At 37.2% G+C, this 18,405-nt stretch overlaps 1 protein-coding gene across 1 annotated transcript in view; it reads right to left on the bottom strand.

The window, feature by feature from the left end:
- Positions 1-18,405, bottom strand: part of XIRP2 (xin actin binding repeat containing 2) — a 60,772-nt gene that overhangs the window by 30,247 nt on the left and 12,120 nt on the right. The window contains 2 exon segments of the mRNA XM_065069775.1: positions 622-779; positions 6,156-6,309. Coding sequence (XP_064925847.1) covers positions 622-779; positions 6,156-6,309 — 312 coding nt within the window.

Below are 18,405 nucleotides of genomic sequence, written 5' to 3'. Positions count from 1 at the left end.
ATATTAAACTGTAAAATACCTAAATGCTACTGACAGACATGTAGAGAGAGTAAAATAATATTTACAATTTTTTTTGGTAATATTTCTCATATAATGCTCATTTTTAAATAATTCTATTAAAAATGAATACTGTTTCATACACCTTAACTCATAGAGTTTCTATTTTAAAATGCAGTGATTTCAAATTCTTTAGTTTGAACAGCAAGAGGTCTAAACTTAATGTGCTTTTGAATATGAATTTATTATTTGGTAATATTTTTAGTAATGCAGGAACCACTGAGGTTTGTCATGAGCTGAAAGAATAACTGTGTTGCTAATCTGTCTCAAGCCCATGGTCCTAATAAATGCAATTAATGCACCAGTGGAATAAAAAGAACAGTCCTTCCAATGAATTAAAGGGAATTGTCAAAATGACCAAAGGTATATAGCATGAAAAATCTCATTCAGCAGAGACAGAGACAGATGTATCAATACATTTGCTAAATAGATCTGATAATTTAGGTTTCACATTTCGATCACCAAAATGGTCCATCAATCAGCCGTATAACTAAAGAGTGACGGATGCGTCACTATGCAAAGCAAACACAGACCTGGGAAGATAAAGAACCATTGGTGTCTTACATGAGCAAAGGCGTTGGTGCTCTCTCTCTCAGACACAGCAGCCTTGTACAGAGCCATTCTTTCTCGCAAGGACACGGTCTCCTGGAAATCCGGTGCGGCGTTATCGGCGCTGGGAGCGCTCTCTTTAGGCAGTCCTCTTGCAAGTTTGCGAGAGCCCACTGTAAGTACAAACAGACATCATGTTTGCTAAGAAGTAAGCAGGTACATTTTTTTCCAAATCTTGAAAGAAAAGCAGTAGTAGAAAGCAACCATATTATCAACTTTTTAGCAACTGTATCTTATTTTTAATTTAGAACTTGCCGAGTACAGAAAAATATAATTCAATTAAGGTTTTGAAACTGGGGGAAGTTCCTTGGGGAAATAACAAAAAACTTATAAAGCAACCAACCAAACAAAAAAAACCCCCAACACCAACCAAACAAAAGAAAACCGTACCATTTTAACAGCAAGCATAGTATATGTTTCTTGTTAGTGTTGCATTTGCATTATTTTATAGTTTTCAAAGTTATTGTAAGTACTACAAATAACCAATTATAATTACTAATATTATATTATATAATTACTAATATTCTAGTTAGCTTTATATATTATAGTATTCATTTGCTTAACAGAGAGCCCATTCTGAGTTGATTGTAGATTTCAGTTTGCAGATATTGCATTAGAGTATGTTCTGGTCAGTTTAGTACTACTAAAACCTTATAGAAAATTATCTAAATTACTACCTACATTTTAACTGTATATCAGGGTGTGATATTATGGACTTATCTATAAACATTTGCAATTCAGCCCCAGGGAAAGTGAAGACAACAGTTCAGAATACTCCTGAAAGAGCAGCATTGAGTTACTAGCACTTGGAATTTTTTTGTTGCTGCTCTCTATATTCATATGACTGTATTAAAATAATTCCATGTACCCAGAAGGGTGCCTTAAATATAGCATAAATCTGTTTTTCCTCCTTGTTTCAGACAAAGGGGAAAAAAAGTATGTTGTATCTTGTCTGTGATCAGAGGCAGAAGATCCTTCATATAATCCCACAGGCTGGAAGTTCCTGTTGTCCTGCCAAGGTTTTTTGACAGTGCATGGAAAATCGGGTTGAATGGCACTGGCTTTCTGTAACCAGGACACTCCCTTCCTTTTTGGGAGGGGAGGGAATTTTAAGACTTCAAGAAGATATATTTTTAGTAAAGCCACCAGAATCTATTCTTTTAATCCTTGTGCTTGTGCCGCAGATATCAGAGCACCCTGATCTTCCCTAAATCCATCTATATTTCTCCTTGTCCTTGCATAATAGGACAGAATAAATTTGTTGCCACCTGCATTGCTTTTTTTTTTAACAACTATGTTTTCCAAAATTACTGAAACGGGCTGTAGCTCAACTAAATTATCTCAAAAAAAAGGACCAAACCTACCCTGACCTGCCCTACCCAAGCATGGAATTTCTTGAAGTAAAGGATATTACTGATTTAAAAAAAAAAAGAGAGAGAGAGAGAGAGATTGAGAAGGGGGCAGGAGGAAACAATGTAGATATATCCCCCTATTCTATGTATTTAATTCAAGCCAGTAGATACCCGGACTAAAACCTTAAAAGCCATTTCCAGACAGGAAAGTGAAAGGGGAAGGTTTGCATGTGTTCTTTCTGCTGGCCACTGGCAGTTTACTTGTATTATTATATATTCTGGCACCACTGACACCCGGTCTTCCTCATTCCAAGCATGCTTTGTCACTTCGTTGCAGCACAGGGATGGGGTTATTTGTGAAATAGCATATTTGTGTTTACTGTGTACAATTCATTGATGCTTTTTTATATATCGGTGATGATTTGAAGACTTATTAAATTAAGCAAATAACTTTCCTTGCTAAGAAACAAGTAAATTCTCTTTGTACAGCGTTGGCTATCTCATAACAGGTGTATAAAAGACCAAAAACATATTAGAGAGTACTTACCTTTTCTACCCCTTCAGTGCAAATCAACACAATTTACAGAATTGGTCTTCTATTTAGAAAGAAAAGTCTTCAAAATCCTCTCCTAGGGATTTTTTTTGCTGATTTTTAAGGCAAATTTCCAAGTCTCCTGAAATACACCATCCAGTGGAGACCAGCTCCGCTGAATCCCTTCCTGGAGCAAGCAGAGGGGCACAACTGGTTTTGGTTTAACCCCACGTGTTTGGGTGGAACGTGGTGGCCGTGTTCAGGGCCTGAGGCCTGTATAGCTTTTGCCAGAGGCAACTCCTTGTTCTGGAAGCTTAACTGTAATACATTCTGTCGCACATATATGCATTGCAAAAACATGTGCTCAGTCAACCACATTTCTTCTTACCTAAGTTGGCTCACTTTTGATTATCGTATTATTTTACTACGCCAGGGGCTGAGAACAGAAAAGATACAGATAAAAAAATTCCTGTTTTCTTTTGAACTACCCACTCTTTCCCTTTAACATCATGAAATGCAGCAATAAAAGAGACTTTCCTAAAGGCTGTTTACCTGGTGTAGAACAGAGTGCCAGGGAAGGGGTATCTCACCCAAGAGAGAAGAATTCCAAGGCACATCTGGCCTTTCTACCTGTTCACTGTAAAGCTGGAATAGGTGTTCAAGGTCCCGATATGGCAAGCAAGTATAACAATCAACTCTAATTTTCAGTAAAAATCAAACATAGATGCAAACATTCATGGAAGAGTGGCCTCAGTGTAAGCATATTCAGTTTCTTAGTATTTTCACCTGAACCTGCTCATAACTTCCATGAGGATAATTTCCGTTTTTTATTATGCTTCTCCCATACAGTACGTTTGCATACTGCATGTAATCATGATAGACAAAAGAGTTGCTACAGTTTAAGAAAGAATAATAGCAGCAGTAAGAATCAGTGAAAATTAGCTGGAAGAAAAAAAAAAGGCTTTTCAGATAAAGTAGAAATCAGAAGAGAATGAAGATTACTGTTCTTCAAGTAAGAAGACTGTACATGAAGCCAAATCTGACCAAAGCAATGGAAAAGTTGAAAGACTGCTCTGGCAGCACAGAGGGGTAGTCTCCATCGCCAAACGGTGTTACTTCATTTTTAAAGGCAGGTTGAACTATGTAACAGGCTACTACCAACATGATATTTATAAACCTTTGCTTTAGGAGTTTCAAAACTTTCTTGGTATTGTTCAGATTCAACAAGGGATTCTTGGATTCTACCTAATCGTAAGCATGTGAATAGTTCCAATAAGCACAATGGGAATGCTCATGTGCTTTAAGTTAGACATGTGTTTTAATTCCTTGCTGATTTGGGGGCACTGAATTTAATGGACTGTTTCAAAAAACATTTGAATAGGTGCATATTATTAGCCACCTGGGGAGTGAAGGTAACAGAAGCTGTTCTCTTGTTAGCTTTAAACCAGGAAATGCCCTCTCTTTACAAGCTAGCTGTCTTATAATGTGAAACTCTTTGTGGTGGTATTAATATGAGAGATTCATTCATTTTCCTGATTTTGCTGTAAGCATTTGCTAATTCAAGAGAACTTAAAGGTTTAATATCTTCTGATTCTTTCAGCGATAAATGTGTGCTTGTGATGAAGTAGTTTGTAAGAAGAGCCTTATGATTATGAAGGTGAGGTATGCCAACAAAAAGCTGTTTGCTTTTGTGAAGTGGGACTCATGCAGTATTATCTATTTCAGATAATTTAATTATTTTATTAACGATACATGACATGAATTCTATAAAGTAAACAGTTTGACAAATCTTCCATGCATAATAGGACTAGAGCATTCTGGCTTTCTGACATTTTTTCCAATGATATGTCTACATTATCTATGCCTATGTGCTTTTCCAGGTTTTCACATTAGGTTGAACAGCAGTATGAGCATTACCTTCGTTGTTTTTCGGTGGAGACAAAAGAAGTTGTTGGCACTCAGTCACAGAGCTTGCTGTAAATGTTGCTTGGTACCTCTTCTAGGAAAATAAGATTTTGGCATAACTGCAACATTTAGCAGAAAGTTCCATAGCACTTTAGTGGTTTGAGGTTATTGCTCTTGCTGAAAAATTGAAGCAAGTTGGCATATATTGTCATTGGTTATAGAAAAATCAAATCTCTCAGTGATGGGAGAAATTATCTATGGATCAGCATTATCTTATATTTTTCAAGACCTTAATATTTATGCCAGTGCAGAGTTGCAGGTTTCAGTGTCTAACTTCAGCTATAAGAAGTTCAAGAGTTTTCACCAGTGCTTTCAAACACTCAAATGAGTCTATAGGGAATTTGCTTCTCATAAGACTGTCTGAATGCAAAATGGGGCATTATGGCTCTCACAGGAGCATAGAAAAACATTATCCCCTATGGGTCTGTCACATTTTTAGAAAAAGCTTCATTTGTAAGAGGCGTGAATTGTTGACTGTGCATTTTTACGTAGTTCATATTCTTTGCTATTCCTGGTGGACCAAAAAATTCTTCTGAAACATACTGTACCCAATTTAGACTCAGAAGCAAAGTGGGTATGGAATGGAGAATTCCGTTGTCTTGTTAGACAAGAAAAAAAAAGGCTTTCAACTAGGACAGTCTAAATGGAGAAGCAAAAAAAAAAAAAGGTCCTTAAAACCGTATTATGAGAAAGATACCTGAAAAACTTGAAAAGATGTGGAGAAGAGTTACAGAAAAAATAATCCTACATGGAGAACTACAGCTGTGCCTAGTTGATGGAAGAGAAGAGAAGGTTATGGGGTGATATGTTCATAATGTATAATCATCCTTCAATAAGAACTTGGCAGGTGTTAAAGATCTCTCTAATTTGGTAGGAAAAAAAGTAAAATAGGACTGAAGGTTAAATTTGATAAAATATCAGGTACTTAGTTGGAACAATGAGCATAATAAACGTAGCAGTGTTAGCTAGAAAGGGTCTTGTGCACTGAAATTTCGTTCTCCCTTTGATCTGCTAGAGTCTGGAATTGCTAAACATGCAGGCTGACCATTTCCTGATCAAAAAAGAGTAGACTTAGTAATTGGTTGATACTATGTAGATGCCTTATTAATTTTATTGGCAGAGTGGATGAGTCTTTTTATGCTATTGGGCTAATCTGTTGTTTTACATAATGTTAAGTCTTAGACTCTCAGAAGTCAATAACTGATTTGCTGTCAGAAAATTATATCATCCATGTTCTTGCTCTGTTAAAACAAGCCAAACCACAGATACATACACTCTTTGATACCATCAAGCAGTGGTCTCCAGCGCTAGATGTGTGCACTCCACGGGCTGTGCAAGACAGTCCATTGGGGTAAAGGAAGAAGATATTTTTTGTAAATAAACACTTTTTAAAGGAAGTTTTGTTTTGTTTTTAGTTTCATCAATCATCCTTCTTTAATATCTGTTTGTTTGTATGTTGCCCAATGTACGTAACGTATTAGTAGAGTAGAAAATGTATACAATTTGAAAATAAATACACATACCAACATTTGGATGGCATGCTCAAAATTGTTTTAATGATAGGGATGCACCATCAAAACAGTTTGGAGACTGCTGCCCTAGAGTAAAGCAAGACATCAGATCAATGTGGTGATGCAAACCTTCAGAGCTGCTGCTGTGGCCATTTTCTGATGACATCTTTTCAAAGATTGCTCTCCCTCTTTTCACAGTAGACTCTTGCAGAGGAGCGACAGAGTGGCTGCCAGACTGACTCTTCCATGTTGATGAAAGTGAACTTCTCTCACTTTCTGTTTCCTGTTAGGAGACATAAAGTGGGTGTGTGTGTTACAAGCTATTGGTAGGAAACAGAGGTGGGGTTTGTGCAGAGGACAGCATATGCAGAGCCAGCAGATCAGAAAGGGGGTGCTCTTTTGGGGGAGGTGTTCTCCAGAATGCCACAGGGTAAATTTCTGTAGCACTGCAGGTTGCAGATTCATGTGTGCTACCCAGTTTATAGGTCAACAGATAAGGATACTTGAATGTTTTCTTTCACCATTCCATGCCCATGGTTTCTTCCACAAGAGTAGAGTTGTGGTGGTGGTAAGGATTGCAATAAAAGGCACCAGTTGCTCATTGAAACAGTATTTGTACATAGAAAAGTTGACCAAGGAAAATTTGTTAATTTCATTTATTGGTATGTAGGAATAGGTAGAAACAACAAATGATGGCTTGGAGACCAAACGTACATGGGCATTTATATTTCAAAAATTTGATTTTCAGTTCTGTGACCTATCAACTGAATTTAGCTTATCACAATAGTGGGTCCATGTTCCATACAGGTAGTTTGCACAGCAGCATTACTATGGTCACATCATCACGCTGTAGCCTCAGCCATTTGAGGCAGCATGAGTAAATCAGTGCTAAGCAAGACCTGAATGAGTCAAAGCTGGTATTTTCGGTGCTCTTACATTAAGTAATAACTGAAACAGCTGGAGTAGCAAAAATATGTTTTTATTGCAAGGGAATAACATGAAAGGTTCACCGAGTGTCCACTTTTGCTGTCCCTGTAAAAGAGGCGGCGATATCCAGAAAGAGAGGGGGTAGGTGATTGGTCTGGTGACTGCATAAATCTCTCCAGCAAGATTTTGCAGAGCTGATTTGCCAGAATCCTTAATTGCTTAAATAGCCTGTGTTTTCAAAATGTACTGCCTTCATTAGACTATTTCCTTTTAATTGTTTGCAGACAGATTTATTTTTGTATACCAATTTAATGCTACTCTTGTATATGATCTCACTGAAGTAACTCCTACCTGCTTTTAGTTTTAGATATTATGCATGGTGTGTAAGAAGCGGCAAAATTTGACCCTTGAATTGATTATCCTGGATTGGAGAGTATTTTCCAGTAACTATTTTTAAAAAAAGAAAAATTAAGAGAAAGAAAATATTTTAAAATGCAATGTAACTTAATGAATCCTCAAATAGAACTCTTACAAAGAAAATTATATAAAATAACCTGTAAAAGTCATTTTCACAGTAACATCAATTAATACATTCACCTTGAATTTTATGAAACTAACAGTGAACATGCATTGGAAATATACATTTAAAATGAGTGCAGTGCTAGCAATCAAGGACAATTATGCTTCATCCATCTTTAATCAATCTGTGCTTTTCTCATAGCTGCTGCCATCTTTTATCTTAAATATGTGTTGTACTTAATTTCTTGATCTGTAGTAGTTCTTTATAAGAATATTCCTTCCAGTACATGTACAATAGGTTATGTCTTGTGGAAACGCATCATTTTATAGCAATCTGTCTACTTCTGTGAGTTATGGTAGCTTTTCCTTGAGATTAGCTGAAAAATTTTTGCATGATGTGTCAGTATTGAAACAAATGACTGATTAGACCACAGGGGCTAAGGATGTTTTATTACCATGAGCATTGTAAACCCGTTTTTCAAGAAAAGTGCCTATGGTATCACCCATCACCAGTTATCTTGTTAAATCAGCCTCTCCCTAAGCCCTTCCCCAAAAGAGCACTGCTGCTACTGCTTAAATGGAATTGAACTTGAAAGGTAATGTTTAATACAATGGATGATTTTAGCAAATGGGCCAGGAGGTACAATCAACACACTGGAAAACCTAAACGTGGCTCGATTTGAAGGTGATGTAGGGGATCTTAACCACTACTGTAGGGTCTGTTGCCTCTTATTTGTCTGGTTTAGAGGAGATAATTGGTTTAAAATTAATTTGCATTATTTTCTAATTGCTTCTGTGGTTAGCAGCATATTTTCCTTGGCTGTTATGGGAAGTGTTTTTGGAGGGTAACAGCAAGAGAAAGGTTTCTGGATTGCAGAAAGTAGCTGTCTTTCTGCTCCATGAGGCTCCCTTGCACCCTTGCTCCCCCCGCTGTGGGGTACGTGGAGGATGCAGGTCCGCGGTGGCACAGAGCCAGCAGAGGAGCTGGGTGACAGCGCAGGGACGGCAGTGCCGGGGGCAGCTGCAGCGCAGGGGCACAGAGAGCTCGGCCAGAACGTAGGTGTGTGGAGGGGAGTGAGAGGCTCACATGCTGAGGGTATCAGGGGACAGCAGGTGGCTGCAATGAATGGGGTGTTCTGTGTGGGAGGGGCTGTGGCTTCAAACCGCTATTCATTTTGTACCCTTTTGCAGAGCTGGCTATCCTTTACAATTACAACTCATTATAAATTAGGATATCTTAGTTTAAAACAGCTCAAGAGCTGACCATTACTGACCCCCTCAGTTCAGGAAAGACACTGAAGTGCTGGAGCGGGTCCAGAGAAGAGCAACACGACTGGTGAAGGGACTTGAACATAAGACCTATGGGGAGAGGCTGAGGGAGCTGGGGTTGTTTAGTCTAGAGAAGAGGAGGCTTAGAGGTGACCTCATCACTCTCTATAACTACCTGAAGGGAAGTTATAGCCAAGTGGGGATTGGTCTCTTCTCCCAGGCAGTTAGCAATAGGACAAGGGGGCATGGGCTTAAACTCTACCAGGGGAAATTTAGGCTGGATATTAGAAAGAAATTCTTTACAGAGAGAGTGGTCAGGCATTGGAATGGCCTGCCCAGGGAGGTAGTGGACTCGCTGTCCCTGCAGGTTTTTAAACTGAGATTGGACATGGCACTTAGTGCCATGATCTAGTAAACAGACTAGAGTTGGACCAAGGGTTGGACTCGATGATCTCTGAGGTCTTTTCCAACCCAGCTGATTCTGTGATTCTGTGATTAGGTCTGAAATCTGGTACGGACAATCTGTGATGCAGAAATGGCTGCACAGAAGAGAAATGAAGGAGAGGGAAGGTAGAGGAGAAATGAATTTAAAAATGTAGCTGTGCATGTTGTTGGATCAGCCTGAACGTGTCTGTCTCCTGCGTCTCCAGTTCTGCCACCAGCCAGCACCTGGCAGAACTGGGAGCAGCGCGGGCTCGCATTGCCACAGCACTGTGTGCCCTGTCAGTAGGCAACACCAGAGAATCGCGGGAATGGTGTTCTGGCTTCTACAGTATTAGAACAAAATAGAAGACACAAAATATGCTCTGTTTTCAACTACCGTTGGCATCTTTGAGAACAAAATAATATATTTTAAAATTATTATTCCTACGACATTTTTTTGTAGCTACCAGTAACAGCTAAAAGACTTCAGAATGTACTGTTTCTTATTTTTATTTTTGCAAGCTAGGGACCAATATAAATTTGATTTGCATTTTTCTTAACTGTTAATTTTATTAACATGTAGCATATTTCTGTAATGTTTTTCAAATTTTTATCTCACAGTAGGAGCTCTATTACCTGAAAAATGTATACAAGTTAGTATTTCAGACATTCATTTTAATAGGATTTTTTTAAAGTATCTTTTTGGACTATTTTTATTATCAATTACAGGAATACTGACCCTACTTGAGAGATTTTCGTGTAAATTCTTTTACGGACAGATTTCTGAAATGTTGGCCACTATGGCAGAAGGTATTTTCGTTCAGCTTATTTTCCTGTGTTCAGAAAAGCATATATGACAAAACTGGAAATCTGAGGTAATGCTTACAAATTGCTTAGACATAAAATATTACCATTTGTCCTTAGTGTTCAATTTTTCTACCTGCAAACTAGTCTACGTGTCATGCTTTGTTCTGTAGCAAGAATTATTTCTGTTTTTCAGGACTGTAGTGGGGTTTCTTATTTGCTATTTTTGTGATTTGGAGATTTCAGTAAACAGTAACAATTCCCAATTCTAGGAATACTCTTTTCAGTTTTATGCTGTTATATCAATTTGTCATCCTAGTTGCGTGGAAGCACTTTGCTATAGGCGACTGAATGCAGTTTACTGCAGCTTCATAGTAAATAGTTTGAGACTGGTGTTTATTGTTCCAAATCTCTTTGTTAATTTGTCTTTTGATTTCTGTGTACTGCTGCCTATAATAATGTACCCATAATATAATAACTGGATTTTCCTCTATAATTACACAGACATTTTGGAGGACTTCTAATATATTTGTCCACAAAATATTCTTACACTGCAGTGGATCTATAATTTTAAATATATTAATTTTCTTTTAGTTGTATGTAATTGAGTTCTCCTTATTTTCATGGCTAGTTTTAGCTTTTGCCACAAGGTTCCACAGTAATCCATGTTCTTTAAATCCCCGATATGGTGAATCCCTGTGTAGCTGGATGGTCCATTTAATGGTCCCTGTGAGGATGGTGCTGTTCTGATATACAGGGATGATGGTCTGGGCCAGAGGAACTGCATGCTTAGCACTCTGCAGAGCCTTTTGCTCTAAAGAAACCCATTCTATGACCAAGTGCATTCTCTTCTGTTCCTCCATTTCTCTACCACAGTGCCCCCCATGACAGTCTCCAGCTGCCCTGGCCCCACTTTGCGAACAGCACCCCTGCCTTAGTGAGGCTTCTGCAGGACGATTTTCTTGCACTATTGCTCCAGCTGAAGTGCTAAAGCTCAGATTTTTTCTCAGAAAATGATATCTACTATGTGAAAAAGTTATTGGAAGGTGTTATGATTACCATAAACTCCTTTCAATTGGGATAAATTTAATTTGCATACTTTTCTATTGGGGTATCTACTCAGATAACCTAATGACAGTGGAGGGCAAAGACATCTGCTTAATAAGGATAGAATTAACATAAATGCCAGTTACTGAAAAAGCACCGAGGTTGTGCCAAGAGGTGCTTAAGTATAGGCTAATACATGCAATTCTGGAAAAAGCTGCCAAATGAAAACTAAAAGAAGAATAATCATTATTTTTTCTTTCTGATTAATGCAGGGTTCAATTCATGTCAAGCTTTTGTAACTATGTGTGTTTTTTTTGGTGGGAAAATGTATTCAATTGGGACACAGACTGTTGTGTGGAGCACCCTGTTTAACAGCATTTATTCCATTTTTTGTTGGACATAATTTGTTGAAATCTATGTTTAAGCGATTTTCTGTCGTGTAATTACTTCAGTTTTACGTACTAGCTCTGATATTATCTTCTATTTTTGAATGAGCTTCTCAGAAAAAGGTGACACAAGAAGCTATTTTTATGTTCTGATCTCATACTCTAGACATGAAGACAAGAATAAAGCACTGGAATGCCAAATTTCAAGAAATATGCAGTCATTACATTTAGAAATGCCAACGATAAAGATTCCAATTTCAGTGGCCTACTGGGTGACTATGCTTCATTTAAATAGTGGATTTTCCACTCACTATCCAGTCCTGCGCTAATCTAAAAGTCAGTAAGCCAGAACACATAAAGTTTTAAAGAGAGGAAAACTATTTACCAAATTGCTACTACCTTTTTGGTGTACATTGACCTACCTCAGATTGGAAGAGAAATTTGTTGTCAGTATATTAAACAGATTGCCAAAAGCTACTATTAATGGTCAAAGTATTTAATATTTTTTTAAAGGGCTTCTTTAAGTGTATTCAAAAATGCACTCCTTCCCCTCCCATAATGTCTGAACTACTTTTGTTACATGTGCTACCTAAAGGAAAGCAAGATACCACCTAACTTTCTTTTTATTTATGGTCTCCACTGAAAGTATGCATATGTCAGAAATGACAAAGAGGGGGTAGAAGAAATAGGCCCAAAGAGAAACGGTAAAAGCATAGACTGAAAGTAAAATAATAAGTCCTTAAACAGATGATGAGGGAGGAAATGAGTGGAGCAGTAGGATAAGTATTTAGAAATCAAATCTGTTGCTTTAAAAATAGTTACATAAAATCTTGATCCATCGATGCATCTTATTGTGATTGTAATTTTAAATATCTGAGGTTTGCTAGTCAAATAATTGCTCTCAATAGCAATTCAAGTTCTACTTAATATTTAAGTGCTATTCTTCATTGGCTGCTAACATCTACTATTGTCTATAAAAAGCTAGCATCTCAAATTCCAGTTCAAAACAAGAGATTGCATCTCTGTAGAGTACACAGGAATGATTTGAGGTTAATTCTAGTGCTGAACGAGCTGATAATACTTCCTGTGAATCTCTCAATCTCAATGCAATATTAAAAAAAGAAAAGATAAAGCAACATAGTCTGGCCTGCCTGGAAAAAGCCTTTGGAAATGCTAGCAAGAGAGAAGTCTGTTTCTGATATACTTCTCATTTGTAATTAAAAATATGATGGAAATCCATTTTGTTGCAGTTTAGAAGCAGGGAGTGCATGGAATCATGTCTACCATCTGCTGGAATGCTGATGGCGTTATTAAGATTGATGACAAACCCCCTGAAGTGACTGTTGCAGAGCCGTGCTAATAACACCTGCTGCACAAACTCCATGAAGCCAGTAAGTAAACTGTTGAGACAGAGCCACGATTCCAGGTTGATTCTCTGCAATGCACCACTTCGCTAAGACAGAATTTCTCAAGAGACTTTAAAAAACCCTATGGCTGCCTGGAACCTGCTCATTCATGTTATCCCCAGCTCCAGAGATGTTTATCCTTTTCAGCTGTTACAGACAGTTTTAAAATGAGACAGTATTTTCATCTGGACGAAGGGTATAAAATAACTCTGCTCTATACATGGAACAGAGACCCTGAAAAGAGCTTGTTGCCAACCTGAGGAAAAAGAAGATTTATTTGCGGAATCCCCATCTCTGAATGGAGTTCTGCACTAAGAAAAACCATCAAGGGGCTAAATTCCGCCTTGAAATGCCTATAGATTTCACTCTTGATTACCAAAACTCCCACTGGTTTGTCATTTATAACCATAACAAAATTGATACAGGGTCCCTGGTCTTACTGCTCAAAAAAACAATGGCCTAATATATTGAGCTAAAAAGGGAAATTCTTTTCTTTGTTAACAGTGTTTGGCATACATTAAATTATTGAGCTGTTCAGACTGTCCCATGGAAGGAACATCAGTTACATACAGCTCATTGTATGAAATGTTATAGCAGTTTTCACAGTGTGTTGATGAATATTTGTGCTAAACCAGCAACTGGACAATGGATTAAATAAATAACAATAGGACATGCAGTAGCTGCCCAAGCTTCCCTTCCTAAACCAATACTGTACCGTGGTCCATCTCTTCTGGCGTTTTTGGAGGACAAAAGCATTCTGTGTTTTAGAAGCACATACAGTAACTGAGGCCACAGCTAAGTAATTTGACAGTGACCAAACGTATTTTAATGAGCCTTTTTCAAGCATGTGTTACTACAGTGATTGAGTAATATCATATGAAGTGGGCCAGCTACAATATCTGTAAGAAACTAAATCAAGATAAAATTTATGAAAAGTGCAGAATAGAAAATTCAGTAGAGGTACATCTTACTACAGCTTTTTAAAGCAAATTGAAATAAAATCACATAAAAATCAAACAAAATTTATACTAAGTTGGTACTAGAAGTCTATATAGATCACTGGCGATACATTGCCAGCAAAACATGCAGAATAAAAGGTCCAGAACTGAGACTGTTTAATGTGAAATAGGAAGAACAGCAACAAAAGGCTGGAGAGGGTACAGGTAGCACAGATTTGTAACCAGTAGTAACAGGCTACAATTTTCAGGCTTGCTTCAAGTCAATGGAAACTTGTTTTCTAAACCAATGTGATTAACCAAGAATAATGTCAGAGTTCTTTTTCCAAAATCACACCCTGTGGCAGCATAAAATGCTATCTCACCAAATAGCAAGCACAAATTAAGATTTGAAACATAGCAAAAATGAAATACAGTAGCTTTCCTCTACTGTCTCCTCTTGGTTTTTTAATTTTTCACTTTTTTATTTACATACATAAACCAAAAATTTCAATCAAATATAACTTGTCCTTTCTAGTTATAGAATAATTCCAAAGTAATTGAATAAAGGTTTTACCAAAACACTTTTGTCAATAACCCTACTCTGGTTTAGCACAATAAAGTTTTATTTAAAGCTTCCACAATAAACTTAATACCCTCTTTGCATTTCGGTTTTAAAAGGAACACTGCTCTATACTCAATTTCTGTGTCAGCTCTGAGTCTGTACATTTGTTATTATCTTTTTTTTCCTCTTACAATGCATATTCAGGGATGTAATTTTGTAACTCAGTGTTTTCACCCATACAGTGGGAATTTAGGAACTGTTATTTTTTTAGTGCTATTGTTAATTGCAGGTATGGGCCTAGAAAAAAATGTTATCACGAGTTTCATGAGAGCATGTGTGGGCTTGGGGTTTTTGTTTGTTTCTCGTAAATTCACTGACAATATATGCTTTTCCTTGCACATTCTCTTGCTGAAATTTACTTAGATTCAGAGGTGAATCAGTTTAGACCATTTATCTCCATGTGTGTCTCTGCCTTTAAGGAAAACAAAATTATGATTTTGAAAGTGGTACTTTCTAACATGATCATTTTGTGTCTAGTATTCCTGCAGACATTTACATTCTTTCTGTTGTCATTTTCCACAGTCATTTGCTTCTTCATGATTTTTGTGATTATTTTAAATAGCTGGAAATTATTAGAAGTATCTTGTGGTGTATAACAGAAAACCAACAAAGCAGAAACCAAAGCACTAGCAGAGTGTGGAAGCAAATTACTTACACAATGACTAATATTTCTAGTTCTTAGTACGCGCTCTATTTCAGCTGCACATTCTCACATACACCAACCTTCTCCTACAACCCTCCGCTTTGTTTCCTTCCAAAATATTGCCTGGCTTCTAAGATTTGATAATTTTCCAGTAACACTGAGCATGCTAGTTGCCATAGTGCACTGATACCACTTTTAGAAGCGGGACAGAAGCAGCTTTTTCCTTCAGTTGTTCAAGCCACTGAGGCAGATCCCTCCGTTGCAGCCAAGAGCAAAAAGAAAACTGCACAGGCTTAGTCTGACTAAAGGCAATCTCTCCCTTAGTAAAAGCTCCAACTAGTTGACACATTTTAAAGTTTTAAACATACGATGTGCTCTCTGATACTTGTTCCAAAAGTACAGTAAGTACTATATGTGCAAGTGCCCATAACTTTTCATTCATTCAGTAATAATACAGGGCACATCAAGTGAACCTTCTAAGCTGTTTGCACATCACCAGAGAGATACGTGCTTGGAACTTTTGGTGAAGTCTCTAGCACTCCTGAATTTAAAACTCCTTATAAACTTTTTCTCAGTGAGCTAAATTAAGTTCCTTCTTCTTGTATTTTTTTTTTTTTAATACAATGCTTATATGGGCTTGACTAATTATCTTAAGTAAATGCTTTTTTATCTAATATTCATTGCGTGGTTTTAAACCATTTTTTTTTCCCACAATATTACTGTCTATAAGATCTAGTAAAATGATGTATTCTCGGCATTCCATATTTTTAGGAAATAGCATTTTCTTTAGCCAGGTACTAGGCTGATGTTTGAAAACTAGTAATAAGGGAAAATGAAATAGATATTATAGAATGGAACATTAGCAATGGGCATATAAAGAGGTCATTATGTACGAAATGTGGCTATAAATTACAGTAAATGCTGGAGAGTCTGAGACAGTGAGCATAACTAAGGAGATTCTTGAAACTAGGATTACTAGAACATTTTCATACCCATAGTCCAGCAATGATATTTATTATCTGCGACAGAACCTCATATAAAAAGCTTCAGAGAAAAATAATGCATAGCTTGAACACTCCTGGGTATAAAAAGTTCACAAACTGCCTAATCCTGGGTAACATCTACTGTTCCATTCTTGTTAATCAAGTCTTGCAGTTGAAATAAACATTGCACCATGACACAGAAGAGAGAAAAAAGAGACGGGTTAAAGGATGGCAATGGTATTTTCTCTTAGTTTTTGTTCCTCATTTGTTAGCTGCCTAGAGATTGCTCATGTTTAAGATAAGGTGCCATGTTAATGTAAATCTAGGCAGTAAACATCTAAAAAAGGATCCTGTCTTTACAAGATCTTTTCTGAAAGAGACACCAGAGCAAAAGAAGAGCTGACGAAAGGGAGAAGACACAGAGCTAAAGGAGCACAAACAGAAGCACACGAGAGATCTTATTTGTGAAAGCGACCCCTGAAGGATCTCTTCTATTAAGACAGCTGATGTAGTAAAGTGTGTTTAGCAGGTCATTTGTACCTTCTGCACTCTAAAGGCCCATGTTGGGATCTATCCATATATTGGTACTACCCGTTTTTTGGACACATTAAGATGGAAAGTATTCTATGCTCTACTTCTGTTTGAAAACCCAGGAACTGTTCTGCTTTCATAAAGGTTCAGAACAGTAGCATGAAACTCCTGAGGATGGATATTTTGGACCCATTACCCTCGTGACAACAACTTCAGAAAACATGGTGAGTCCATTTCTCTTTCTACTAGATACTGCCGGAGAATAACAGAATTGTTAACAGTTCGTGCTCACAAACGTTAGACAGGTTGGAGGAAAGATAACAGGAATAGACATATTGAGGATTTTATTTTACATATTTAATAGGCTACTGAAATAGTAATTGTATGTTTTGGTACAGGTGCTTATTGGATTGTTAACTTGAAATTGTTCAGTTGACGTTACACATTGTACTCTGCAACAGCAGGTGATCTCTCTTTTGCTCCTATTTCATTTATGGATCTGCTCTCCCCTGCTTACCACCACCTGTGTATTCCTCAGACTTTATGTCACAGGCTTATTTCCTTCCTAATCGACTTGACCGAGATGTTGTGTTTTCCTCCAAGTGTTGTTTCCCAAGACATGCTAGTAATGGATGTATTTACTTTTTATCTTTCCACATCATTTTCATGCTTCAAGAATTGATTAAGATACAACAGGCTGGTAAATTGTTCCAAATGCCAGCAGACAGAATGATGGGGAAAATGTTTTAAGATTTGTTGCTTGCTGCCACAAGTGACAAATACTTAAGAAGTTACTTAGAATAAGAAGTATTGTCTAGAAAATATTGCAAACTAAAATTCAACTAGGTGTGGAGATGAAGTTAAAGAATATGTTATAAATGAAACATACTTTTCCAAACGTCATTTTCTGGCCACTGACCAAAGAAAGGAGCTGTGCCTTCCCAAGTGCTTTACGGTCAGTTTCCCACAAAGGCTATCAGGCTCCGATGCCGCTGGCTAATAGGTCGGAGACCACACAACAAAAATAGACTTGTGTAAAGCAAGGTATTGACTGGCTTATGTGTCTAGAAAGAGAAGAGGTAATTTTTTTTATGACCCAAAAAGCACAATTCCTCATCCTCAAGATTAAACTCTACAAAACTCAATGGACATCACATACAACATCTGAGGTAAAAGGTTTTAACTTTATTGATCTCTGCAGATTTTAAAATGTTAAAGATTATTTCTACAACACCCAATTTCTGAGTTATTTCTAAACGATCATATCTTTAAGGAAGAACCCTTTTGTGATCCTTTGTAAGTGTGTGCGCCTTTCCTAAGGAGCCTCAAGGGTCATTTTGCTCCTTTCTTGCTTAATAGCACGCAGTTGGATAAGAGGTAGCATCTGCATATGGAAAACAGAGCTTCTCTGCTTTTCTCTGTCTTCTGGAGACTTTAGCCAAAGACTAGTCAGTCTGCTATAACCCTGAACCGACAAGAAGGTAATTTCTGCTAAATCACCCTTTAAAGAACTATTAAAAATACAAAATCTCCTATCTGCTCAGAATAAAGTTAGCAGCTTTAAAAAATGAAGTTACGTTATTTCAAAATCTACTTCCTCTTGAAACCACCAAAGCTTACAGTGCACTGTGAAAAGTAAAATAAATAAATAGATAGATAGATAGATAGATAGATAAAGAAATAAATCACGCTCCCCTAAATCCTCCCAAAAAACAAGGAGGGAGAGCAAAATGAGTCAATGTTGTATTTCTTTCCGTACATCTTAGTGTTCTTTCATCAGTGTCATTTTTAATGTTGCATATAGAAACACACAAAGGCACTTCTATCCTACTGTATTAAAGTATTAGCACTTCGAAAGAAAAACCCAACCTGATACTTTTA

The sequence above is a fragment of the Columba livia genome, chromosome 7 (assembly GCF_036013475.1).
Source record: "Columba livia isolate bColLiv1 breed racing homer chromosome 7, bColLiv1.pat.W.v2, whole genome shotgun sequence".
NCBI lineage: Eukaryota > Metazoa > Chordata > Aves > Columbiformes > Columbidae > Columba > Columba livia.
The sequence above is the reverse complement of the archived record's forward strand: the minus strand, read 5'-3'. Positions and strand labels throughout refer to the sequence as shown.